Source organism: Melozone crissalis, unplaced genomic scaffold (assembly GCF_028551555.1).
Source record: "Melozone crissalis strain CALT ecotype California unplaced genomic scaffold, PUWL_Pcris_2 ptg000061l_1, whole genome shotgun sequence".
Taxonomy (NCBI): Eukaryota; Metazoa; Chordata; class Aves; order Passeriformes; family Passerellidae; genus Melozone; species Melozone crissalis.
In genome coordinates, this window is record NW_026535839.1 from 6726007 (window position 1) to 6746286 (window position 20280).

General features: G+C 50.3%; 1 protein-coding gene across 2 annotated transcripts; it reads left to right on the top strand.

Moving 5' to 3' along the window:
* Positions 1–154: 154 nt before the first annotated feature.
* On the top strand, positions 155–18918 carry CSF1R (colony stimulating factor 1 receptor). Of its 2 annotated transcripts, none has more exons than XM_054287834.1 (21): positions 155–325; positions 4687–4932; positions 5696–5980; positions 6661–6797; positions 7463–7622; positions 8467–8656; positions 9627–9742; positions 10358–10478; positions 11248–11438; positions 11998–12110; positions 13529–13655; positions 14148–14252; positions 14581–14691; positions 14853–15015; positions 15534–15634; positions 15778–15893; positions 16634–16756; positions 16876–16987; positions 17277–17376; positions 17944–18049; positions 18497–18918. In XM_054287834.1, exons 1-21 carry the CDS (start codon positions 277–279, stop codon positions 18626–18628), a joined length of 2904 nt encoding a protein of 967 aa, XP_054143809.1. In that variant the 5' UTR covers positions 155–276; the 3' UTR covers positions 18629–18918. The 2 variants fall into 2 exon arrangements, with proteins under 2 accessions (XP_054143809.1, XP_054143810.1); XM_054287835.1 differs by having other exon boundaries at positions 15552–15634.
* Positions 18919–20280: the final 1362 nt, after the last annotated feature.

A 20280-nucleotide genomic window follows, 5' to 3' on the forward strand; every position in this document is an offset into this window, starting at 1 on the left:
CTGAGGGGACCCTGCAGTAGGGTGTGCACATGTCCCCACCTCTGCCATGGCGTTGTCACTGGTGACGTGACAAGGCACGGCCTGGTTTTTTTCCTCCTGTTTCAAAAACAAACAAAATAGGGAATTTAACTTGTGGTCAGCCCAGAAAGGAGAAGCTCCTGAGAGGGGAGTGCTGGGGACTGTGCCCACGAGAAGAGGCACCCACTGCTGGAGAGGATCCTGCAGCAGCACCGGCTCCGCGCTGGGGACACCTGGGGACACCCCAGACCTGGGGACATGGGGCCTGCTCTCCTCCTGCTGCTCACCACAGCTGGCTTCTGGCATGGTGAGTACCCCCAAAGGCCCAGGTCCCTCCAGGAGAGCTGTGGGATGTGGTGAGGGTTTCCTGGGTGTCTGGTGTGAGTGCTCCATTCCTTCTCTGCTGAGGAGGCCTTGGTGGGGATGGGGCTGTGCTGGAGCTGGACTCACAGACACCTGGCAGCTCCTGCAGGTGGAGGGTGAAGCTGGGCTGTGTCCCAGAAGGCTGCTGTGGGCTGGGATGGTCCCTGTTTGCTGCTGCATGGAGTGGGCACTGCTGTGAGCAGGTTCAAGGACCCTTGGCATGGCTGGGCAGAAGGTGTGTGCTCTGTGGCATTGCAGGGAAGAGACACCTGCGCTGGAATTCACTGCAGGCTTGGCTGTAGCAGCTTTCTGAAGGTCATCCAGAGCTGGCTGCAGTTAGAGAGGGAGGGCAGTGCTGGAAAGAGGGTGTGTTGCTGGTCTGTGTTGGCTCTAGAGCCTGGCTTGCTCTTGGCTGCCTGCAGCCCTGCCAAGGCAAGGCCAAGGAGGATGCAGAGGTGCACAAAGCATAGGAGAGCCTTGGGGAGATAGGAAAGAGAAACTTCCCACTCTTTGAGTCTGGACAGGGTTTAAGATGAAGGAATGGTTCAGCAGAAACTGTGTCCTGAGGGGAAGCTCTTTCCAAAATAACACTTTGCTCAAATGGGGAAGGAGCTGGAGGTGTTTGGTCTGCAGGTGGAGAGGTTGGGAATATCAGCTGCACTGGCACCTTCCAAAGCACCTCATGCCCAGCTCGAGTGTCTGAGGATTGCTGATTTGCAGGGCTGTAGAGCCAGGGTGTGATGGAAACAACTCAGCCAGCCAAGAAGGGAAAGGTGAACACGCCTTTGAGGCTGCAGAGATGGCCAAGAAGCAACAACCCACCAACCTCAAAAAAGAGTCACCAAGCCTGTTTTGAGGTTTACAACCAAAGAGGTGGAAACCAGCACTACTCATATTGCGTTTTGAAGTGCAGGGAATCTCTCAGGTCCTGTGTGGCGCTCACCTTAATATTCCTTTTGAGCATGCTTGGGGACACAGTGAGACTGTGGTGGGGACAGCCTGTGGGGACAGCATTTAGCATGCAACAGGCAGGGAATCCTTCTTGGGCCACTGCAGCGCTCATCTTCTCAGCCCAGGACATTTGCATCCCCCTCACTTGTTGTTTCACTTCAAGTGACATTTGCAACATGTTGAGCATCATTTTCTAGGTCTGCTGTGCTGGGAACTGGGCTGTGAAGGCTTCAGGGTTTTTAATTTCTTGTGGATTTTACAATAATAGGGCAGGTCTAGTGCGAGATCATAACAACAGCTTTTAGGATCTCCCCAAAGATTCCCTGACCCACTGGCCAGTGCCAGATCATGAGCTGTGACACCTTCATGAGGCACTGTCTGCCATGCCACGCTGTAGGACGCACATTTTTGTGGGTACCAGCACTGCTGGCCATTTGCAGCACAGAGATGCACCAGGCCAAGGTTCTACAAAGCAATAGCCTCCAGCTGGAGCCAGAGCCTGACTTCCTTCTCCTGCCTCTTGGATTGCAAGGGCATCTTCTGTGAGCACCCAGGGCTGATGTGATGTGATTGTTGTGATCTGGGCTCTTGCTGAGGGAGGGTAAGGGGCTCAGATCAAGCAGAGGAAATGTTTTAAACCTGATCATCTTGCATCTGTGTTCTTGGCCATCTTGAGATGTATTCCTGGGAGTTTTGTTTTCTTATTGTGGGTAACCTAAACCTCTGAGGGAGAAGCCCCAAGCAGAGCTGTGATGAGCACACTTTTCTCCATCCAGATACTGTAGGTGACTCTGGGGTCCTCAGAAATCAAACTTTTCCTTGCTGTCTCTGAGGGTGGGACAAAGGGAGCTCAGGTCTGGTATGGATGCCTCTTAGGACCAGAGCTTAGCCTAGTTACTCCCCAGAATTAACTAAAATGCCTGGTGGCTGGATCCTGGGCACTTCTGTCATACCAGCCTTCACTTCTCCTTCCTCACCAAATGCTCAGCAGGGGAAAGCAGTGTTTTGGCTGGCATGGGAGAGGCAGGGACAGTCTGCAGCTGTGAGGAGAGGTCATGGTTACACAACCCAAGTGTGGTAAAACCTCTGGCCAGCAGTTACTGGCAGCGCTGCGGAAGCTGCTGGAGAGCAGAACAGAGACATCCTTGGGCTTCATGCAAGATTGCACAGTGGTCAGCCGGGACAGAGCCTCCCCCAGCAGCCCTGCTTCCCCATTCTGGAAAAGGACCCACTGCTCTGACTCATCCCCAGCACACATGAAGGAGTGGGTGCTCAGTGACCTCCAGCTTGCCTTCTCCTGCATTTGGTGTTTCTGTCTTGTTTGTCCTCACTCCACCTGTGTGGTGCTTTCAGTGTGGATGTGAGGCTCTAGTGACAGCCTGAAGGCTTTTTCCTCACTGTTCTGGACAGCACCTACCCAGAGCCTTTTCTGGCCCCAGCACCTCTGTAATACCTGTGAGCTGGTGACAAGATGCACAGTGAGATGACTCCTGTTTGTTTTGTTTCCTTTCCTTGTCCTCCTGCAAAAAGAGTCATTTTCCCCATGAAATGGTGCCAAAGCCTTGGCTGTGGATGGATAGCCAAAGCAGAGAGTAAGTGAGGGAAAAGGATCCAGTGACAAAGAGTTAAAGCAACAGAAATATCAAACCCCACTAGAAAACACAGCTTAGCAAAAAGGGAGGAATGTTTTGCCTCAGATATGTGGAAAATGTAGCTTTGCAAATTATTCTGGGATATGTTTTTCTCCGCTCTGGGCTTCTTCTCTTTCCACAGAAAGATAAAAGTATTTAAAAAAAAAAAAAGGGAATGGGGAGATAAAATGTCAAATTTTCCATGCTCCAAAGATTCTTCTTCTCTGCTTCTCCCTACAGGGCCAGTGAGTTTAATCTATGCCTTGTCTGAGCTTCCCCATGGCCACTGTGTCATTGACACACGCCAGCAACGCTCTCCAGGGTCTTCTCAACCCTTTGTTGCATGGAGGGAGTCATCAGCCCAGGATGGCTTAAATGCTGCTCCTTGGGCTCTGGAGAGCACAGCCCTGAGCTCAGCTGGCAGCCCAGCACACACATCTGTACCCTGGGCATTGCCTTCCTCCCCTAAAGAGCTGTGATCAGGGGTGGGTGAGGATGGGGCTGTGCTCTGCTGGCTCTTACAGGGCCAGTGTCCATGGCAGGGGATCACTGCCTGCAGAGCAATGAATTGATAATTGCACAGCTCCCTTTATGGTTAGTATTATTTGAATGAGGGTGTGTGTCCCTTTAAATGTGAGGTTGGGTGAGCAACTGGGAAGGAAAGCAGAAGTGGGAGAATAGCCCTGGACAGGGGCTGGGAGGGGGTGCAGAGCCCCCCAGGCACAGATAGCCATTTGCAATGTGTTTCCTGTCCTCCCTGAGGGCCTGGAGCGGGGTGGCTGCACCACTTCTTCCCCAGCCCTGTGGCACTGATTCATTTTGCACTTCCCCCCACCCTAAATATAGGAGGTGACTCAAAGAACTCGCTGACAGGGCAAAACTGGGAAAAAATATTTCCCTCTGACACTAAGGCTGGAGTAGGGCCCTGGTTCCCCTTTATTCAGCCAGCAGAGCAGGCATCTTCAAAGGAGAGATGCTTCAGAACTCTGGCTGGTTGTGATGCTGCTGTCTGCAGGATTGGTGTGTTGTATGAACAAATGCAGCCATGGGCTGTCATCAGCTCTTTAGGTTTTCCATGCCTCAGTTTCCTCTCCCAAATAGGAATAATAATGTTGTGTCATTTCATAATGCTTTGTTGGTGTCTGTGAGGAGAATGCAGTGTGTGACTCCATGATGCACACACGAGGGGGTGTCCTTCAAAATCCAGTACTTGGCAACAAAAAGCCAAATTATATGCACTGACCTGCTCTGCAGGAGCCTTCCAGGTCTCTTCTAGCTCACCTCAGCACCAATGCAACAAAGAGCCCCATCCACCAAACTTGGCTTTAACTCCCCCAAATGATGCTATGGGCTAACCCAGTCCATAGAGCGGCTCCAGCTCTGCCGCAAAAGGAAAACTATTGTAAGAGGCAAAAAATCAGCAGGAGCAATTGCCAAACTGGCATTTGCCCTAATCAGCTCCAGATGATTGCTTTTCCTGTCCCAGTTGTCTAAATGTTCAAATGGCAGGGAAGTGTGGAGGGTGGTGTTTCTTCCCTGAAATTCATTCCTTGGAGTATCAGGCCATATGTGTCTGGTGGGACAGAGAATGATGGAGTGATATGAGCCAAAAAGCCAGTCTGAATCCCAAGCTCAGCCTTTTCCTCCATTCTCAGCAGTGTGAACTCCAACAGAGGATCTTTAGGGGTCATTTTTGCATTCTCACTCTCTCTTTCCCTTGCAGGCTCAGCATCTCCAGTGATCAGCCCTGATCTCCCTGCTCTTGTTGTCAACACCGGTGATCCAGTCCTCTTGCACTGCTCAGGAGAGTCTGAAGTTGCATGGAATAGCAAAGAGGTTACATTCAGAAACCACACCAGCAGCACCCTCAGTATTCCCAATGCCACTTACAGGAACACAGGCACCTATACCTGTGCTTATGTCAACAGCAGTGACAAGGGCATTGCAGCCATCCACCTGTTTGTGAGAGGTAATAACCCTGCTTGTCTCTTCCCACAGCCACTGGCAGAGCAGCATCCTTGCAGGGAGCCCTGCACAGGTGCTTTGTGCTGTGTTTGTGTGTGTGTGTGTGTGTGTGCCTGGGGAGCAGTGCAGGCTCCTGGTGGAGCCACACAAAATGGGGCCCATGGTTAAAGCACTGGGATAAAGCATAGAGCTACATCTCATGTATATGTGGATCTCTCCCTCCTTCTGCTGTGGCTTCCCTTCCTGAAAAACAGTCTGTTCAGTGTTGTAATGAGCAGTGAGAAAATCAGAGAACTCTGTTGTCAGTACCTCAGATAAGGGAGAGACTCACATGAATTACATCTTCCCAACATGACCTGAACCCCAAATATTCATTTATCTCAAAAGAAGCTGTGCTGTGGTAGCTCTGCCACTTGACTTCACCCCTTCCCTTGTACCACAAATGCTGCCCTGAGCAGGGAAACCAGAGATCTCACAAGTAAAACTTTCACCATGGTGAAAAGTTTAATTAGAGGTATACATACTTTTCAGCCTCTCTTATCCATGGCCTTTAGTGAGCTGGTTGCTGTGATCCCCTCAAATGCCTCGGCTGGAGCTGGGTTTGTCATGTGAGTGTTTGGAGGCTGAGTCAGGCAGGCTGAGCAGGGCTGCCCCAGCATCGAACTCCCACTGGGCAGCAGTGCTGGAAGCTTGCCTTGCTGGAATGTGTTTCTCACTTCAGTGCATTTTCTGACCCCTCTCACAAGGCTGTCCTGTCTCCTCTGCAGACCCTAATAACACGTGGTACACCCCCTCTTTCCGGGTCTGGGGGATCAAAGGTGGGAATGTTGATTTCCCCTGTTTCATCACGGCCCCCGAGTACGGATCCAGTGTGACTCTGATAAGGGATGATGCCTCTCCTCTCCTACCTGGGACCAACTACTCCTTCAGTGCTGAGAGAGGAGTAACACTCTACAATGTGCAGACCAAGCATAAGGGCCCTTACCGATGCCAAGCACAGATAAATGGAAAAATAAATAATTCACCAAGAATAAGACTGGTTGTGGAAGAAGGTAAAGAACAGGGGTTGTTGCTGTCCTAAGGGCCACAAATAGCTAAGCTGGGCACAGTAGATAGTTAGGGAAAGACCTTCTGAACCTGCAGTTTCAAAAGGTTATTTAATGGAGGCCAAATTCCATCAGCCTCTGGCAATTTGGTTCCTTGAGATGGGCTTGCATGGGTTCAGCAGTCTTCAAATCTTTGCAGGCCCTGTCACAGACCAGACAAAAATGTCCACCAATCTGTCCAAAGTTCTGCAAGTTCTCAGTCCCTGATGCTCCATTTGTAACCATGGCAAAAGCTTCTCCTTCCCTTTCAACCCACAGTCCTGACTGCTGTGCTCTCCCTCCCTGTACTGCTTCCCACAGACATGTGCTCAAAAGGGAGTGGTGATCTCTAGAAAGGGAAGGCAGGGGGTAAAGAGGATGGAAAGGAGGAGGTAGAATCATAGAAAAGAGTAATAAAATAGTTTGGGTGGGAAGAGACTTTGAAAATCATCTAGTTCCGACCTGCTAGATCAGATTGTTCAGCTCCCACCTAAGCTGGCCTTGAACACTTGAGGATGGGGCCTCCACGACTTCTCTGGGCAATCTGTGCCTCACCACCCAAGGTAGCCAGGTCCTGGGGAGTCCCCAGAGCACTTGGGCTCACTGGACAAGCTGACATGGATCTTTCCCTGCTTGCCTTTGTGCAGCGCTGGAGAAGCCTGTCTATGTGGAGATGGACCCTGTGGACCATGTGCGGATCGTGGGAGAACCTTTCCAAGTCACCTGCAGGGTGACTGCTCCTTCCCACAAGTATGACATCAAATGGGACACAGCAGCAAAGAAAGTAAGCTGGAGTGTGGGGCTTTCCTGGAAAATGGGAGACACAGGGTGGTAAGAACTGCCCAGACCCACAGCAAAACCTTGAACCACCCAACCAATGCAGCTAGTCAAGCTGTAGAAATTTGAATATCCTTTCTTTGGGATGACACAGGATAAAGAAACACCTGCCTGTTGTCAAAACAGTCTGCAATGGATGAGAATGTGTGGTTTCAGCTGAGTTTATTGGACAGGAGCCACAGTACCTATTAAAGCAACATTTCTTCTCCCAGCCCTGCCAGGGCTTATAAAGCAGCAAGCATTTTCAGGACAGAGTTCTCCAGAGAAAAGATATGTCTGAAGAAAAGGAATCTATAATGCTGACTTCTAACTGCTAGATGGTTAGATGAGGTTTGCTAGAAGTCCTTATTATAACTGATGCCTTTATTAAGGAGATGAAACCACACACAAGGTATGTTTGTATCACACAGTGTAAGGCCAGGTTGCAGTCAGAAGGCTGACAATAGCTGTAACCTGACTGCTGTGCAATATCTGCCCTGGATCCTGGGGGTTAATGTGCCTCTGGGTCTGCACACAGGTTGCTCTCAGGGATGAGCTCTCTAGCCCTGAGCAGGTGAGATGTGTTTGTTCTGCCCTCCCAATGTGTGCTGTTCCCTGCTCTCTGCCTGACAGGTCAACAGAACTAAAAGGGTTGACCTTGAAAATGATAACTACTTCATCAGTGACACCCTGTCCATTGCAGCTGTGACCATGGAGGACAGTGGCAAGTACGTCTGCATAGCTAACAATTCAGTAGGATCCAAGAATGCCTCAACAATGCTTCAGGTAGTAGGTGAGTCCTTCCCCAAAAGCCTAGTAGGGCTGAATCATGTGCAGCCTGGAGTATTTGCTGCTTCTGCCTCCATTCTCTTCCTAGATTTGTTGTTGAAAACATTATTCTCACTTGTGCCCAAGGGCTTACATGGGAACTATGGAGCTGCTGGGAAAGGAACTGGTGTTCCCTTAGTATTTGAAGGAGCCAGAGGATGTTTTGGGTTCTGGATGAAAAATTGAGTGCTAGTCTCAGTCTCTGTGCATTTATAAACAGCTTTGAAACAGTAAAAAGGGAGTGGGCAAGGTTGTGCTGGCAGACCAGGAAAGGCTGGTTAGAAGGAAGGGTGAGCCACATGAGCAGAGTATGGATCTGGTCTCTTCCAGCCACAGATCCACCAAAGGGGGTTCAGGTCTGTTACACACTTGTTTGTATCTCAAGATGGAAAATTCATCCCTACAGCTCACAGGCTGGAGTTTGCTGATGGTCCAAAGCCACAGCTCAGAAAGAAGGCTCTGTCTGTTATCTCCTAGTGAGAAGCCAGGATTTTAGCTAAAGGGCCTGTATTTTCTAAACAATTAGGAGATACTGTTTAGCCTTGTCACTTCCTAGGATACAGCATGTACAACTTCATTCCTCAGAGACTTCACTAAGATGTCCTAGCTCTTCTCAGGCAGTGCCATGACAAAGAAATAATTTAAGAGCACTCCTTTGGGAACATAACCTGTGTAATGTTTCACTCCCTCCTGCAGTCTCCCAGCTGAGGCTGCTCTTTCCAATAATGATCCATTTATGGGGCTGGTGTAGGGTTATTCCAGGTCTCTGGACGTGCCTGCTGACAGTCATGCTCTCCTCCACCCTGCAGAGAGAGGTTACGTGCACCTGACCCCAGGGCAAGCCACCAGCCTGGAGGTGGCTCTGGGAGACAATGTGGAGCTGCAGGTCCACATTAAGGCTTACCCAAAACTTCTCCACTGGGCCTGGGAACACAGGAATCCCTTGAAGCACTCTAAACCCACCATATTCAAGGGTGAAATGATCTTTGGAAACAACTGGTACGTGCTCTTTGTCTTCTACCCTTCTATGGCATGTTTCCACGAGAGCTTTCCTTGAAACAGGCAGGCCCCATTCTACAGAAAATTCTCTGGTTTTAAAGAGGGAAACTGTTCTGCATTTCTGTTTTCTCTTTCCAGTATTATTAGCAAACCACAGTGTGATCAAGGAGGACACCACCCTTCTCTAACTTGGTGGCCTTCTCCTTAGAAAGCCTTGTGGGAGTCAGTATCACGTTTGTGATCTGCTTGTTCAATTCTGCACTCTCCTTGCCAGAAGAAATTGCAGGAGTGGATGAATAGTACAAAAACCTTAATTTCCTCACTGGCCCTTGGACGTATCCCCTGCTCTGAGGTTGAAAGAGTGTGCACTGAGAGGCACTGGGAACATATTGTTATGTGAATATGTTCTAACAGAGTTCTAACACATCTGCTCTTCCAAAGCCTGCAGCCAACTGAGACCAAGGGGAAGAAAATCATTCCATTTGTTGGGGTTTTGGGCAATTTCCCCTTTCATTTTCTTAAAAACAAAAAACAATCCAGAAGAGGAACTGTGCCACTTGGCAAAATTATGGCTTTAGGGTGAACTCTTTCTTGCACTGGGGGCTGAGCAATTGGCTGGGGTCAGAAGGGAGTGGCACTAGGGAGCAAAGATTCAAGGAGATTCAAAGATTCATTTTGCCAAAGGCAGGAGGACCAGCATCCCCTGACCCTTGAAAGGCAATGATTTAGATGTTAAATTATTTCTGAGCATTCACCCACCTGTAGCCTTTCAGAAGTGCTGAAGTGCTCTTGGTGGCAAAAGGTATTTCCCCTAAGGAAGATCAGTTCCTCCCTAGTTCCCCCACAGAAGCAACTGGCAGGTTCCCAGATGGGCTGGGATCAGTGCTGGAAGTGTTCCAGAGCACAGAAGCAGCAGCATCTCACTGAGCAAGGCCTGTGTGCTCCTCACAGTGTTTCTCTCTGTGAGCAGGTACAACAACACACTCTCCCTGAAACGCCTGAAGGAGGGAGAGGGAGGCCTCTACACCTTTTATGCCTCCCACAGTGCGACCAATGAGTCAGTTACCTTCAGCATCTCTCTGAAATGTAAGTTCTTGTCCATTCTTTCACCCTGCTTGCCTCTGGGACTGCTTCCCAGTTGGAAAAAATAGTTGGTTGGGGTACCAGGGTGTCACAAATATCTTTTATGGAAAATTCTTTCCTTAGGATTTTTCCTCCTGAGAAGCTGAGAGGCCTCAGGAACAAAATGTAAACAATGGTTATCTGCTGCTGTGGAATGCAACAGGTGCATCTGTGATTGGTTTCATATTGGTTGTTTCTAATTAATGGCCAATCACAGTCAGCTGGCTCAGAGAGTCGAAGCCACAAGCCTTTGGTGTCATTCTTTTCTATTCTATCCTTAGCTAGCCTTCTGATGAAATCCTTTCTTCTATTCTTTTAGTATAGTTTTAATACAATATATATCATAAAATAATAAACCAAACCTTCTGAAACATGGGGTCAGATCCCTGTGAGCACGGTCACACCAGGCTGCTTCCAGCTCAGCACCCACAGGACACACAGACCCAGCCCAAAGCTGCCTGTGTGTAGCACAGGGGTTCCTCTGGTTTATTGTTGCATGCATGGAAAGGAAACCAGAGCATGGGGGATGTGCTCTTCCTCTGGTCACAGCATTCACTGTTTCTGTGGCTTCCCCAACAGCTTCTCCAAGGGTCTGCAAAATCAAGGTGCCAGCTGAGGACTCCAGCCTGCTGCAGTGCGTGGCCATCGGGTACCCTGCCCCACGCATCGAGTGGTACCAGTGCCCCGTGCACTCTGACAGGTGAGGCTGCCCAGGGCACTGAGCCCTGCAGGCTGTGCCCCTGCCCTGGCTGGCATTCACTGAGCAGCAGCACCACGTGGGCTCCTGGGCAGGCAATACAGCAATCCTGCCCAGTAACAGCAGCAGGGATGCTGCTCTGCTGGAAAAAGGAGGTTCTTGGAGTCTGCCTGAGAAGAGGGGGCACTTTCTATTCCTAAAGTCCTGAGCTTGAAGAGATTGTCCACCTGTGATTCATGCTCCGCCCATGATTTTTCAAGGAATATATGGATCATTTGGAGAGGTGCCCTGGTGTATGTTGCTGTAGAGGTAAATCCTGACTGGCCTAGTCATCTTTTTGGGACTTCCACAGGTCTGAGGCTCTGCAGAGCATGGGTTTACTGAGCTACAGAGTCACGGGAAGCAACTGCAGCTGCCTGGACAGGGTTGTTGTGCCTCAGGACCAGCCCCACTGAAGGGACTGATGGCAGAACACATAAAGTGTTAATTAAGAGTGCTGAGCCACATAAAGGCACTCATGGCTCTATCTAAGCAGGGCTGTGGCTGGTTTTGCTCTGGTCCCCACAAATCCATGGACTGAATTAAGGGAGAGAAAAATACTCCTGTATTCAGGGCGAGATCTTTAATTTGGCACAGAGTAACACATCTCACAGAGCTGCAAGCCTAATTCCCTGTGTCTCCTCTCTATTCTGACACAGCCCCCCACCTTCCCCAGCTGTGAGCTGCTGTGCTGCAGAGCAGCCCTCACTGTCCCCTCTTGCCATCCCTGCAGGTACAGCGAGGACTACAGACTGATAAGCAATGACTCCAGACCCCAGGTGGTGAATGTGTTGCCCTTCCAAGAGGTGGAGGTGGAGAGCAGCATCCTCTTCGAGGAGCTGGGTGACAATTTCACCTTCTGCTGCGTGGCCATTAACGGGGAAGGGAACGCCTCTGACATGTTCCACTCCTTCACCATCACCAGTAAGATACAAACCATCAGCTGGGCAGAGTAGGGGAGGATCTGGGGGCTTGGAGATTACATCCTTTATGTGTATCCCCACTGTCTGGCAAGAGAGCTGGGGCAGATTGCACAAGCCCTTTACCCTCACAGGTGTGGGGCTTTGGCATTTGCCAGTCCTGAGAGATGTGGGAATTTCTGTCCGGGTTATAGCCTGGAGCCACATCATGAGCATCTTATAACTGCAGCACTCAGCTCCAGGGCATGGTGCATCCAGCAGCTTCTCAGCCCATGAAAATGCAGGGGCTGCCTCTTTTGGTGGGGCTGTTCTTGCTGCACAGGTCTTGGTCCCCAGTCAGTTTGAGCTGCATCTGGTGCTGTTTGTGTGGAAATAGGAGGGTATGAGAACTAGCCTAGAGTTTGGCATCAAGACCTTTCCTCAGCTCCCAAAAGGGTGTGCTGAGGGCTGTGCTGGGTGTGTGGCATATAGAGGAATCCAAAGTGAATAGCTGGGCAAAATGGTCCCAGAGTTGGGATTGAACTAAGAGTGTTTACTCATTCTCCTTCTTTTTCCTCTTCCAGGGAGTATCGTGGCCCTTCCAAACAAGCTCTTCAGCCCTGTTCTCTCCACCTGCATTGGGGCATTGGTGCTGCTGCTCCTCCTCCTCCTCTTCCTGCTCTACAAGTACAACCAGGTGAGATTCCCTGTTCAGGCTGTGAGGGCTGCCCAGCCTCAGGGGCACACAGCCTCTGCTGGCAGCCAGGCCAGGGGCCATCCAGCTTGGAGGGACCAGGCAAGCTGCCTCCTTCACCTCCCCTGCCTCCCAGATTCCATCTGCAGTTTCCTGCTGCAGGGCCAAGCTCATGCACCCAACCCAGTGTGTTAAAACCTCCCCTGCCCTGCTCCTTCAGCCTTGCAGCCCACAGGTCAGTGTGGTTATTGTTTGGTGCCAGAAGAAGGTGCTCAGTCTGTGCTGTCAGCTGCAGCTGGTTTTGCTCTGGTACCCACAAAGCCATGGACTGGATTAAGGGAGAAAAAAAAAAAAAGTGGTTTGCAGTTTGCATCTACTTTTTATTCTGTTCACTGCTTTATAAAAAACTATTTTTATGGAGAAACAGGATGGTGTTAGAAGTAGTTTGTTTCCAGGAAGACTTGGTCACTATTTTTATATAAGAACTTGCCCCATTTTCTCTGCAGGGCTCATTTCCAGCATTTGGATTCTTTCTCTGTTTTTTCCACAAACTGAACCAATCAGTAGCCACCTCTGCCTCACTCTGCCTCATCAGTGGGTGAAAATCTCCTGTTTTTCATCTCTCCCTTTTGGCACCCTTCCTTTGACAGCCTATCAAGGCTGAAGATTTTGCAGCAAAGTTCTGGTGCTGGTTGCCAGAAGATCCATCAGAGCCCTCTCTCAGACAAGCACCCACAGCTCAGCAGGCAGAGCTGCCTTTGGACAGCAGTCCAGAGACAGACAAAGATGGATCAATGTGGAAGAGCAGATCTGAAATAAATAGCTTTTTGGAAGGGCTTGCAAGCCCAAGAGATGTCTATAAATAACCTGGTTACCTATCTCAGACAAGTCCCAGCCTTCTCTGCTCAAGGACTCCAGCTCTGCTGCTCTGCCTTGCCCTGTTACTTCTGCCATGACATTCTTGGAAAAGAGAAATTCTTACTTCTCTTTCTCCTTTTTTGTTTTACCCCTGTAAGGAAGTGAGGGTGGGCCAGCCCCACTGTTGTGCTGGGCTCAGCAAGCAGGGATCCAAGGAAGGAGACACAGTGGGGACATCTCCCTCCAGCCCCAGCTGGGCACTGTCAGCCACTGCCCTGGTGGGACAGGCTGGATCTCCCAGCTCTGCCATCCCCAATGATGGCAACAGGCTGCTTCCAGTGGCAGGAGAGCCTCCCTCAGTCACAGGTGATGACCTCTCCATAACTGCAAAGATCCAGGCTGTCCAGAAAAAGCCTCCCTCACTCAGCCAAGATTCTAAAGATATTTGATGGGCTGAAACCTGTATCTTCCCTGTGCACCTGCAGAGTGAGCTTGAGGGGATGCTGGGGCTGGGGAGCCCTCCCAGCTTGGGGAACTGAGTGACTGGAGCCTCTTCCTTGCAGAAACCCAAGTACCAGGTGAGGTGGAAGATCATCGAGGCCTGTGAGGGCAATAATTACATCTTCATTGATCCCACCCAGCTGCCATACAATGAAAAGTGGGAGTTTCCAAGGAACAACCTCCAGTTTGGTAAGAAACCTTCCCTGCTGCTTGCCTGGTGGCATGAAGCTCATCAGAGAGCTGAAATGCTTCAAGAGTCAGAGCCAAAGCTCTGGGTGATATCCAAAGCTGCATCCAGACATTCCAGCAGCATCCCTAACCAGCCCTTGCTGCTCTCTTCCATATGGGATGGTAAGCGGCAGGGTGTAGCCTGCCTGTCCCTCCCTTTGCTCCAAGGAAGGCTGCGGGTGTCATGTCCCTCCTCTTGCACGTGGGGTCGTTCCTAAGGCACAGCCTTGGTGAGGCAAAGTTTGGAGATGGCCTCTTTCACACCACCTTTGCTCACTGTAGAGCTCCCCACAGATGTTTGCCAGCTCCTGACTAAGGGATGTGTCATCTTGTGTGAGCCCAGCAGGCATCCCCTTCCACCAGACATGCTCCTCAAGGCTGTGTGCAGGATAGCTGCTCAATCTTGCTCTATCAAATGTCTGAAAAGTCCATTTTTTTTTTTTCTCTCTGCAGGAAAAACTCTTGGAGCAGGAGCCTTTGGAAAAGTGGTGGAAGCCACAGCTTTTGGGCTGGGCAAAGAAGATTCGGTGCTCAAAGTGGCTGTGAAGATGCTAAAGTGTGAGCACAGAGCAAATTGCAAGGGTTGAAAGCCCCCAAGCTCCTCTGGGCAGGATGTAGAATGTGTTCGCCACATGTTGGTGCTCACTGGCTGCAGCAGCTACTTTTTGAAGTTGTTTCTGTGCCAAGTACCAGATGCTGGAATCACACTACTGCCTTTTTTGTGGACAGGGGAGGCCAGAGGCACAGTTAGAGGACATAGTTTTCACTCTAAGTGTGTTTCCTCCTTTTGTTCCATGACTCTGTCTACACCTTTTTCTGTCCTCTCCCTTCATCTCCCCCTTGTCCCTCCCTCACTCCTTCACACGGTGCTTCTCTCACCCCACAGCATCAGCAGACAGGGACGAGCAGGAGGCCCTCATGTCTGAGCTGAAGATCATGAGTCACTTGGGACACCATGAGAACATTGTTAACCTGCTGGGGGCATGCACCTGTGGAGGTAGGATCCCCCAGCCCTGCTGCCCCCACAGACCCTGACAGGGCCCCTCCTCTAGGCACAGCTGAGCTGTGTGGGTTCTGCTGCCCTCCCAGGGAAAGCAATCCTCAGGGCAGGGCACAGCAGCAGCATTCCTTAATGAACCCTCTCTGCTGCTCTCCCAGGCCCAATCCTTGTCATCACCGAGTACTGTCGCTATGGAGACCTGCTGAACTTCCTCAGGAAGAAGACTGAATCCATAATTATCCAGGATTCTGCCCTGGACACCTCTTTGGACAGTGCTGCTGATTACAAGAACATTGAGCTAGAGAAAAAATACATCCGCAGGTAGGAGCAGAGCCCGGGGCCTGCAGGGCTGAGCAGCGCAGGGCTGGGCGCTCACTGGGAGAAGTGTGAGGAGCACTGTGCTGGGGAGAGATCAAATCCTGCCTGGGGACAGGCAGGACATCAGGATGTAAAAGCCACAGAGGTTGCATGTATTCAGACCTGGTTATAATTCCAAGTTTTTCAAGGACTTTGACAGCAGTCATTGAATATGCCACAATAAATGCAGGTTACTGCCCTGTCTGACCTTCCACAATTCAGAAACAAAACCTTTTGGTTTCTTGCACTATTGGGCACTTGCATTTGGTAGGATGGAGCTGACTGCTTCCCATTACCCTTAAAAAAGGGGCCCAGGTTCCCTCTCTATCAGTTTCTAGTTTGCCTTTGCCCTCAAGCCCCTGCCTAAGTCACCTTCAGGGGGCAGGTATTTGGTTTCTGCTCCTGGTGGATATGGAGCAGGGCAGAAGGTGCTGTTGCAGGGTTCTAACAGCCTGCCCCCCTCTCTGCTGCTTCTTACTCAGTGACAGTGGCTTTTCCAGCCAGGGTTTGGAAACTTATGTTGAAATGAGGCCTGTGTCATCATCATCATCTTCAGCAGCATCAGATTCTGCGCAAGTCAGGGGTGAGTCAAAGGCTCATTTCTGTCATTTGTGATTTCTTTATTTTGGCCATCCTGTCTGGTTTAGCTCTGGAAACCATGACATGCCACAATTTGCATTACTCACCAGCTTTGCAGCAAATCTAAATCTCTGCTCTGAATTTCAGGGAGAAGCTCGGAGGAGGATGAAGCCAGGGAGGATCTCCGTCCCCTCAATCTCTCTGACCTGCTGCAGTTCTCCAGCCAGGTGGCCCAGGGCATGGCATTCCTGGCATCAAAGAACGTGAGTGCCCAGAGGAACACTGCCCCCAGCACACCAAGGGCAACACCAGTCCAGCCAAGCAGGAGCCACCCAATCCTGGCTGCAGAAGGCTTGGGATGTCTTTGGATGGGGATGCCAAGCTCAAGCAAGCTGCTGCTGGACATGGGCCTCTCTGCTGTGTCTGTTGGGTTCAGACAGGCTGGGCCCTGGTGTCTGGTGTTCCCTCCAGAGCCCTTGCATGGAGGGCAGTGTTACAGGGGGAACCCAGGGCTGTGCATCATGCTGGTCTCAACAGTTTCTCCCCTGCTTTTACACGAGGTCAGGAGCTTTGTTTTGAAGCTTTCTCGCTTTGGCAGCGTCCCTGCTACCCCAGGGACAAGGAACTGAAAGTGGCTGTTGAGCTGACTGCCAGAGCTGGCTCAGAGTGTGACAGTCACCCTGTGACTGTTTCAGGGATGAGAACAGTGTAAACAGCCCCTGGTTCTGACCTTCCCCTTGTGGGGAAGATGACAGCCCCATGAGTGATTAAAGAACAGAGCATGACATGGCATAATGTCTTAACACTGCAAATGAAGTGCTTGAAAGAGAGCTACAAATGCAGTTTGTACATGACATGATGCCTCAGACAGGGGCTCTTCAAGCAGTACATGCTTCCCTTGTCCCTACAAGCATTGTTTTGGTGGCAGGTCCAGGCTGTAGGGAATTTTTTGGGACTGCTGAGGGCCAGTGACTGGATCTCAGTTGTGGTCTGTTGTCCCCAGTGCATCCACCGTGACCTAGCAGCCAGGAATGTGCTCATATCAGATGGACGAGTAGCCAAGATCTGTGACTTTGGCCTGGCTCGGGACATCATGAATGACTCCAACTATGTTGTGAAAGGCAATGTAAGTAATTGAAATGGGCACAAGAGAAGGCACAAGGGTAGGAGGGGCTGGAAAGGACAGACAGGGTGTAGCATAAGCTGCCAGCTTGTCCCAGTCTGCAGGACTCTCTGCTCTTCCAGGCCCGCCTGCCCGTGAAATGGATGGCCCCAGAGAGCATCTTTGACTGCATTTACACAGTGCAGAGTGATGTGTGGTCTTACGGCATCCTGCTCTGGGAGATCTTCTCCCTTGGTAAGAAAGCAAGCTTGCAAACCCCTTTTGTTTTCTGTGGCTCACTACTGCCCTAATGTACCTGCAGAAAAATTTCCAAGAAAGGAGGAAGGTTGACAAAAATCTATTTTATCAGGGCTGTAAAACACTGTGTTATGTTTCCAGAGGGACCGTTCAAAACAAAGAATCCCACATCATTTCCTCTAACTCAGACCTCCCTGGTGATGCTCCAGGCTGCCTCTTCCCACCCCTCAAGGCTGGAGTGTTGAACCCTGTGGTCTGAGAGCCACCTTTCCTTTTCCTGTCACAGGGAAGAGCCCCTATCCTGGCATGGTGGTGAACAGCAAGTTCTACAGCATGGTGAAGCAGGGATACCAGATGGCCAGACCTGACTTCGCTCCCTTGGAAATGTGAGTGGATGCACTGAGATTCACACAGCAGTGAGAGGGGGGCTGGCAACAGGCAGGGACAGGGGACAAGGCACAGGGACCTTGTCCACAGCTCTGCCTGCTCTCCCTGGTGTCTGCCTTGGGGTGAAGGATGGATCCTATCAGGCTGCTCCTTGCTCCTGTAGAAAACAAGGCCTGGGGCAGTTTATCCAGCATCTCCTGTTTAGGGACAGGAGGATGGGAACACTCACATTACATATCTACATTTCTGAACTTGGTGGGGGTTTCTTCTTTTTTTAGTTAGCTTTTTTTGACTGTATGATTATGAGAAGATGAGCCTGAGTAGGCTACAGGAGGTAATGAGTGCAAGCCTGAGGTCTTGATGGCATAAAGCTTCTTGTTGATTAGTTTGCTCCATCCACTGCAGTGCTCACCATTCCCTGGAGCACTGCACTCACCAGGGGTTTTTTGGAAGAAGGGACTGCTCAGTTCTGTGTCCCTGACATGCAGAGTGCTGCAGGGAAAGCCTGGGGCTGCAGACCCTCCAGCAGCACCATGCCACCTCCCTGTCCCTGTGTGGCCCTGCAGGTACAGCATCATGCAGGCGTGCTGGAGCCTGGAGCCCACACGGAGACCCACCTTCGACCAGATCGGCTGCTTCATCCAGAAAGAGCTGGAGGTGCATAAGGAGCAGGTGAGGACCTCTGGAGAGAAGGGGGAGGATCTTTCTCCCTATATGAACACAGCCTCTGGACACATTTTGTGTGATATCCCCTACCATAAGCTGATGGGAGCAGTGTGGTGTTGGTGGGAAGTGCAGAGGTATCCAGCTGAAGGGTTCAGTCAAAGAGGGCTGCACAAGGAAGCACAGCTTCTTGGCAGAAACCTCAGTGTGACAGCCATTCATGCACTGCCAGCACAGCACCCTGCCCCATTCCCCTGGACCTGCCGTGCACTCTCTCAGGACCAGCTGTTCACAAAAGCACAGGCCCTAGCTGTGAGCCCTGCCCTGTGGGCCCAACAAAGGGTGGTAATGCAGAGTGAGCACATCCCCAGCTGGTCACCCACATGGGAACAGGTGTCAGGCATCAAAGGGACCAAAACACACTCAGGGTGTTGTGTTTCTTCCTTTTCTTTCAAGGACTACACCAACCTCCCCTCCAGTGCAGAGGAAGACAGTGGCTGTGACACCTCTGGCTGCTGTGAGGAGTCCTGCGAGCAAGAGGAGAGTGGGCAGCCACTGCTCAAGGGCAACAACTACCAGTTCTGTTAGGTGGCACCTTCACCCTGGGGCTGATCCTTGTCCTGGCTCCACAGAGCTCACCCTAGGACACAGACACCTTCTGCTTTGGCCTTCTCTGTGCTTGCTGAAGTGTGGGTGTTATGGACTCTCTCACCAAATGGAGAGTAAAGACACCTTGGTGTTCCAGAGTCTTATCCCACACATGGCATAGAGCTGTCAGGATGGTAACAGGCTCCATCTCTGCAAGGTACACAGAGGTCCCCAGCAGCCACCTCCCCATGCCCCAGAGAAGGCTGTGGGAGTTGGGGTTTTGTAGTTTTTTTAAAAGTACTAGTCACAGCCAAGTAAGACATTTCCAAGTGTCACTCACATTACTGAACCCTTGAGTTTTTTAAGAACATCTTGAAATATGTCTTAGCACTGGAACTACTCCACACACTCCCTTTTTTTGATGGTTCTGCTCTCTTCCCTTTGTCAGTCTGACCCTGGACATTGCAGTGTTTAGAAATAGGTAAAGCTTCTACATAGCATTAAATATGCATTAACCCTACAGTTCCTTGTGCAATCCACCTCTCTGCAGCTGATGCTTCTGCAGGGAGTGTTTGGGTGAAGTGAGCCACAGAGCCAACCCCAGGGTTATGTGAACTTGTGCCTCACTAACAGGAGAGGACAGCTCTTTCTCAGGTAAAAGACAGCAGAAAACAGTGCTCTTCCATGAGAGCCCTGAACACAACCCAATCCAGGAAAGAATGGCAGCTTAAAGAGGTCTAGAAATGATCAGCATTACACATATCCTTCAGAACTTCTGAGTTACTGAGCATGTAGCAATCACTGCCTTTGTCACTATGACAGACTTGTACTAAATTTCCTTAATGTACTTTTAACAGTACAGCTGAGGTGATTTTTTTCATAAGCTAGGGCCTAATACACTTCAACCTATTTTCTCAGCTAGCTTAGGGTTACTACTGCCCTGGCCCCTCAGTCCTGTGCACCTACCAGAAGTAGCTAAAGAACCTTCTCAGCTTCACCTGACTCGGTGGGTAAAGGATTTCTATTCCAGGTACAGGGAAACTGCAACTGACAGGGCTCAGGGAAACTACAACTGCACTGCAGGTGGCCTTTGTCACACTCTGAGCAATTTCACTGTGGGCCATTTCTGATTCTATTAAACCTGGTTTTATGCTAACACCAAGTGATTCATTCTTCCTTACTAAATGAAAAGCTAATGTAACTCTGTCAGCATTATAAAAAATAAAATATGTTTAACCAAATGAGTCTCTCCTAGGGCTCTAAGGACTGTTCTCAGAGGGGAGCAGCTCAGAGCAGGGGTGATGCACTGGCCTACCCACTCACCCTGCAACTCTGTTCCTCAGTACCAGTTCTCAAAACCACTCATTCTTGTGTAACACAAAAACCGATTAAAAGCAAGGTTTTAAAGCTCTGAAGTAGTCCCTGTGCATGGATATAATGGAATGTAATTTCAGTTGTGATAATGGAACATCTGACAAGTCACCATGTGGCACATGGCAGCAGTCTCTGGGGCAAGTGCAATGGTAAAAGCAGGCCAAATGCAGAAGAGATTCAGCAGTGTTTATGCCTTTTCTCCTGGAGCCATCCAGGTCTTGTACACACACACACACAAAAAAAAAAAAACCAACCCAAGTCACTTGACCACAGTTTCA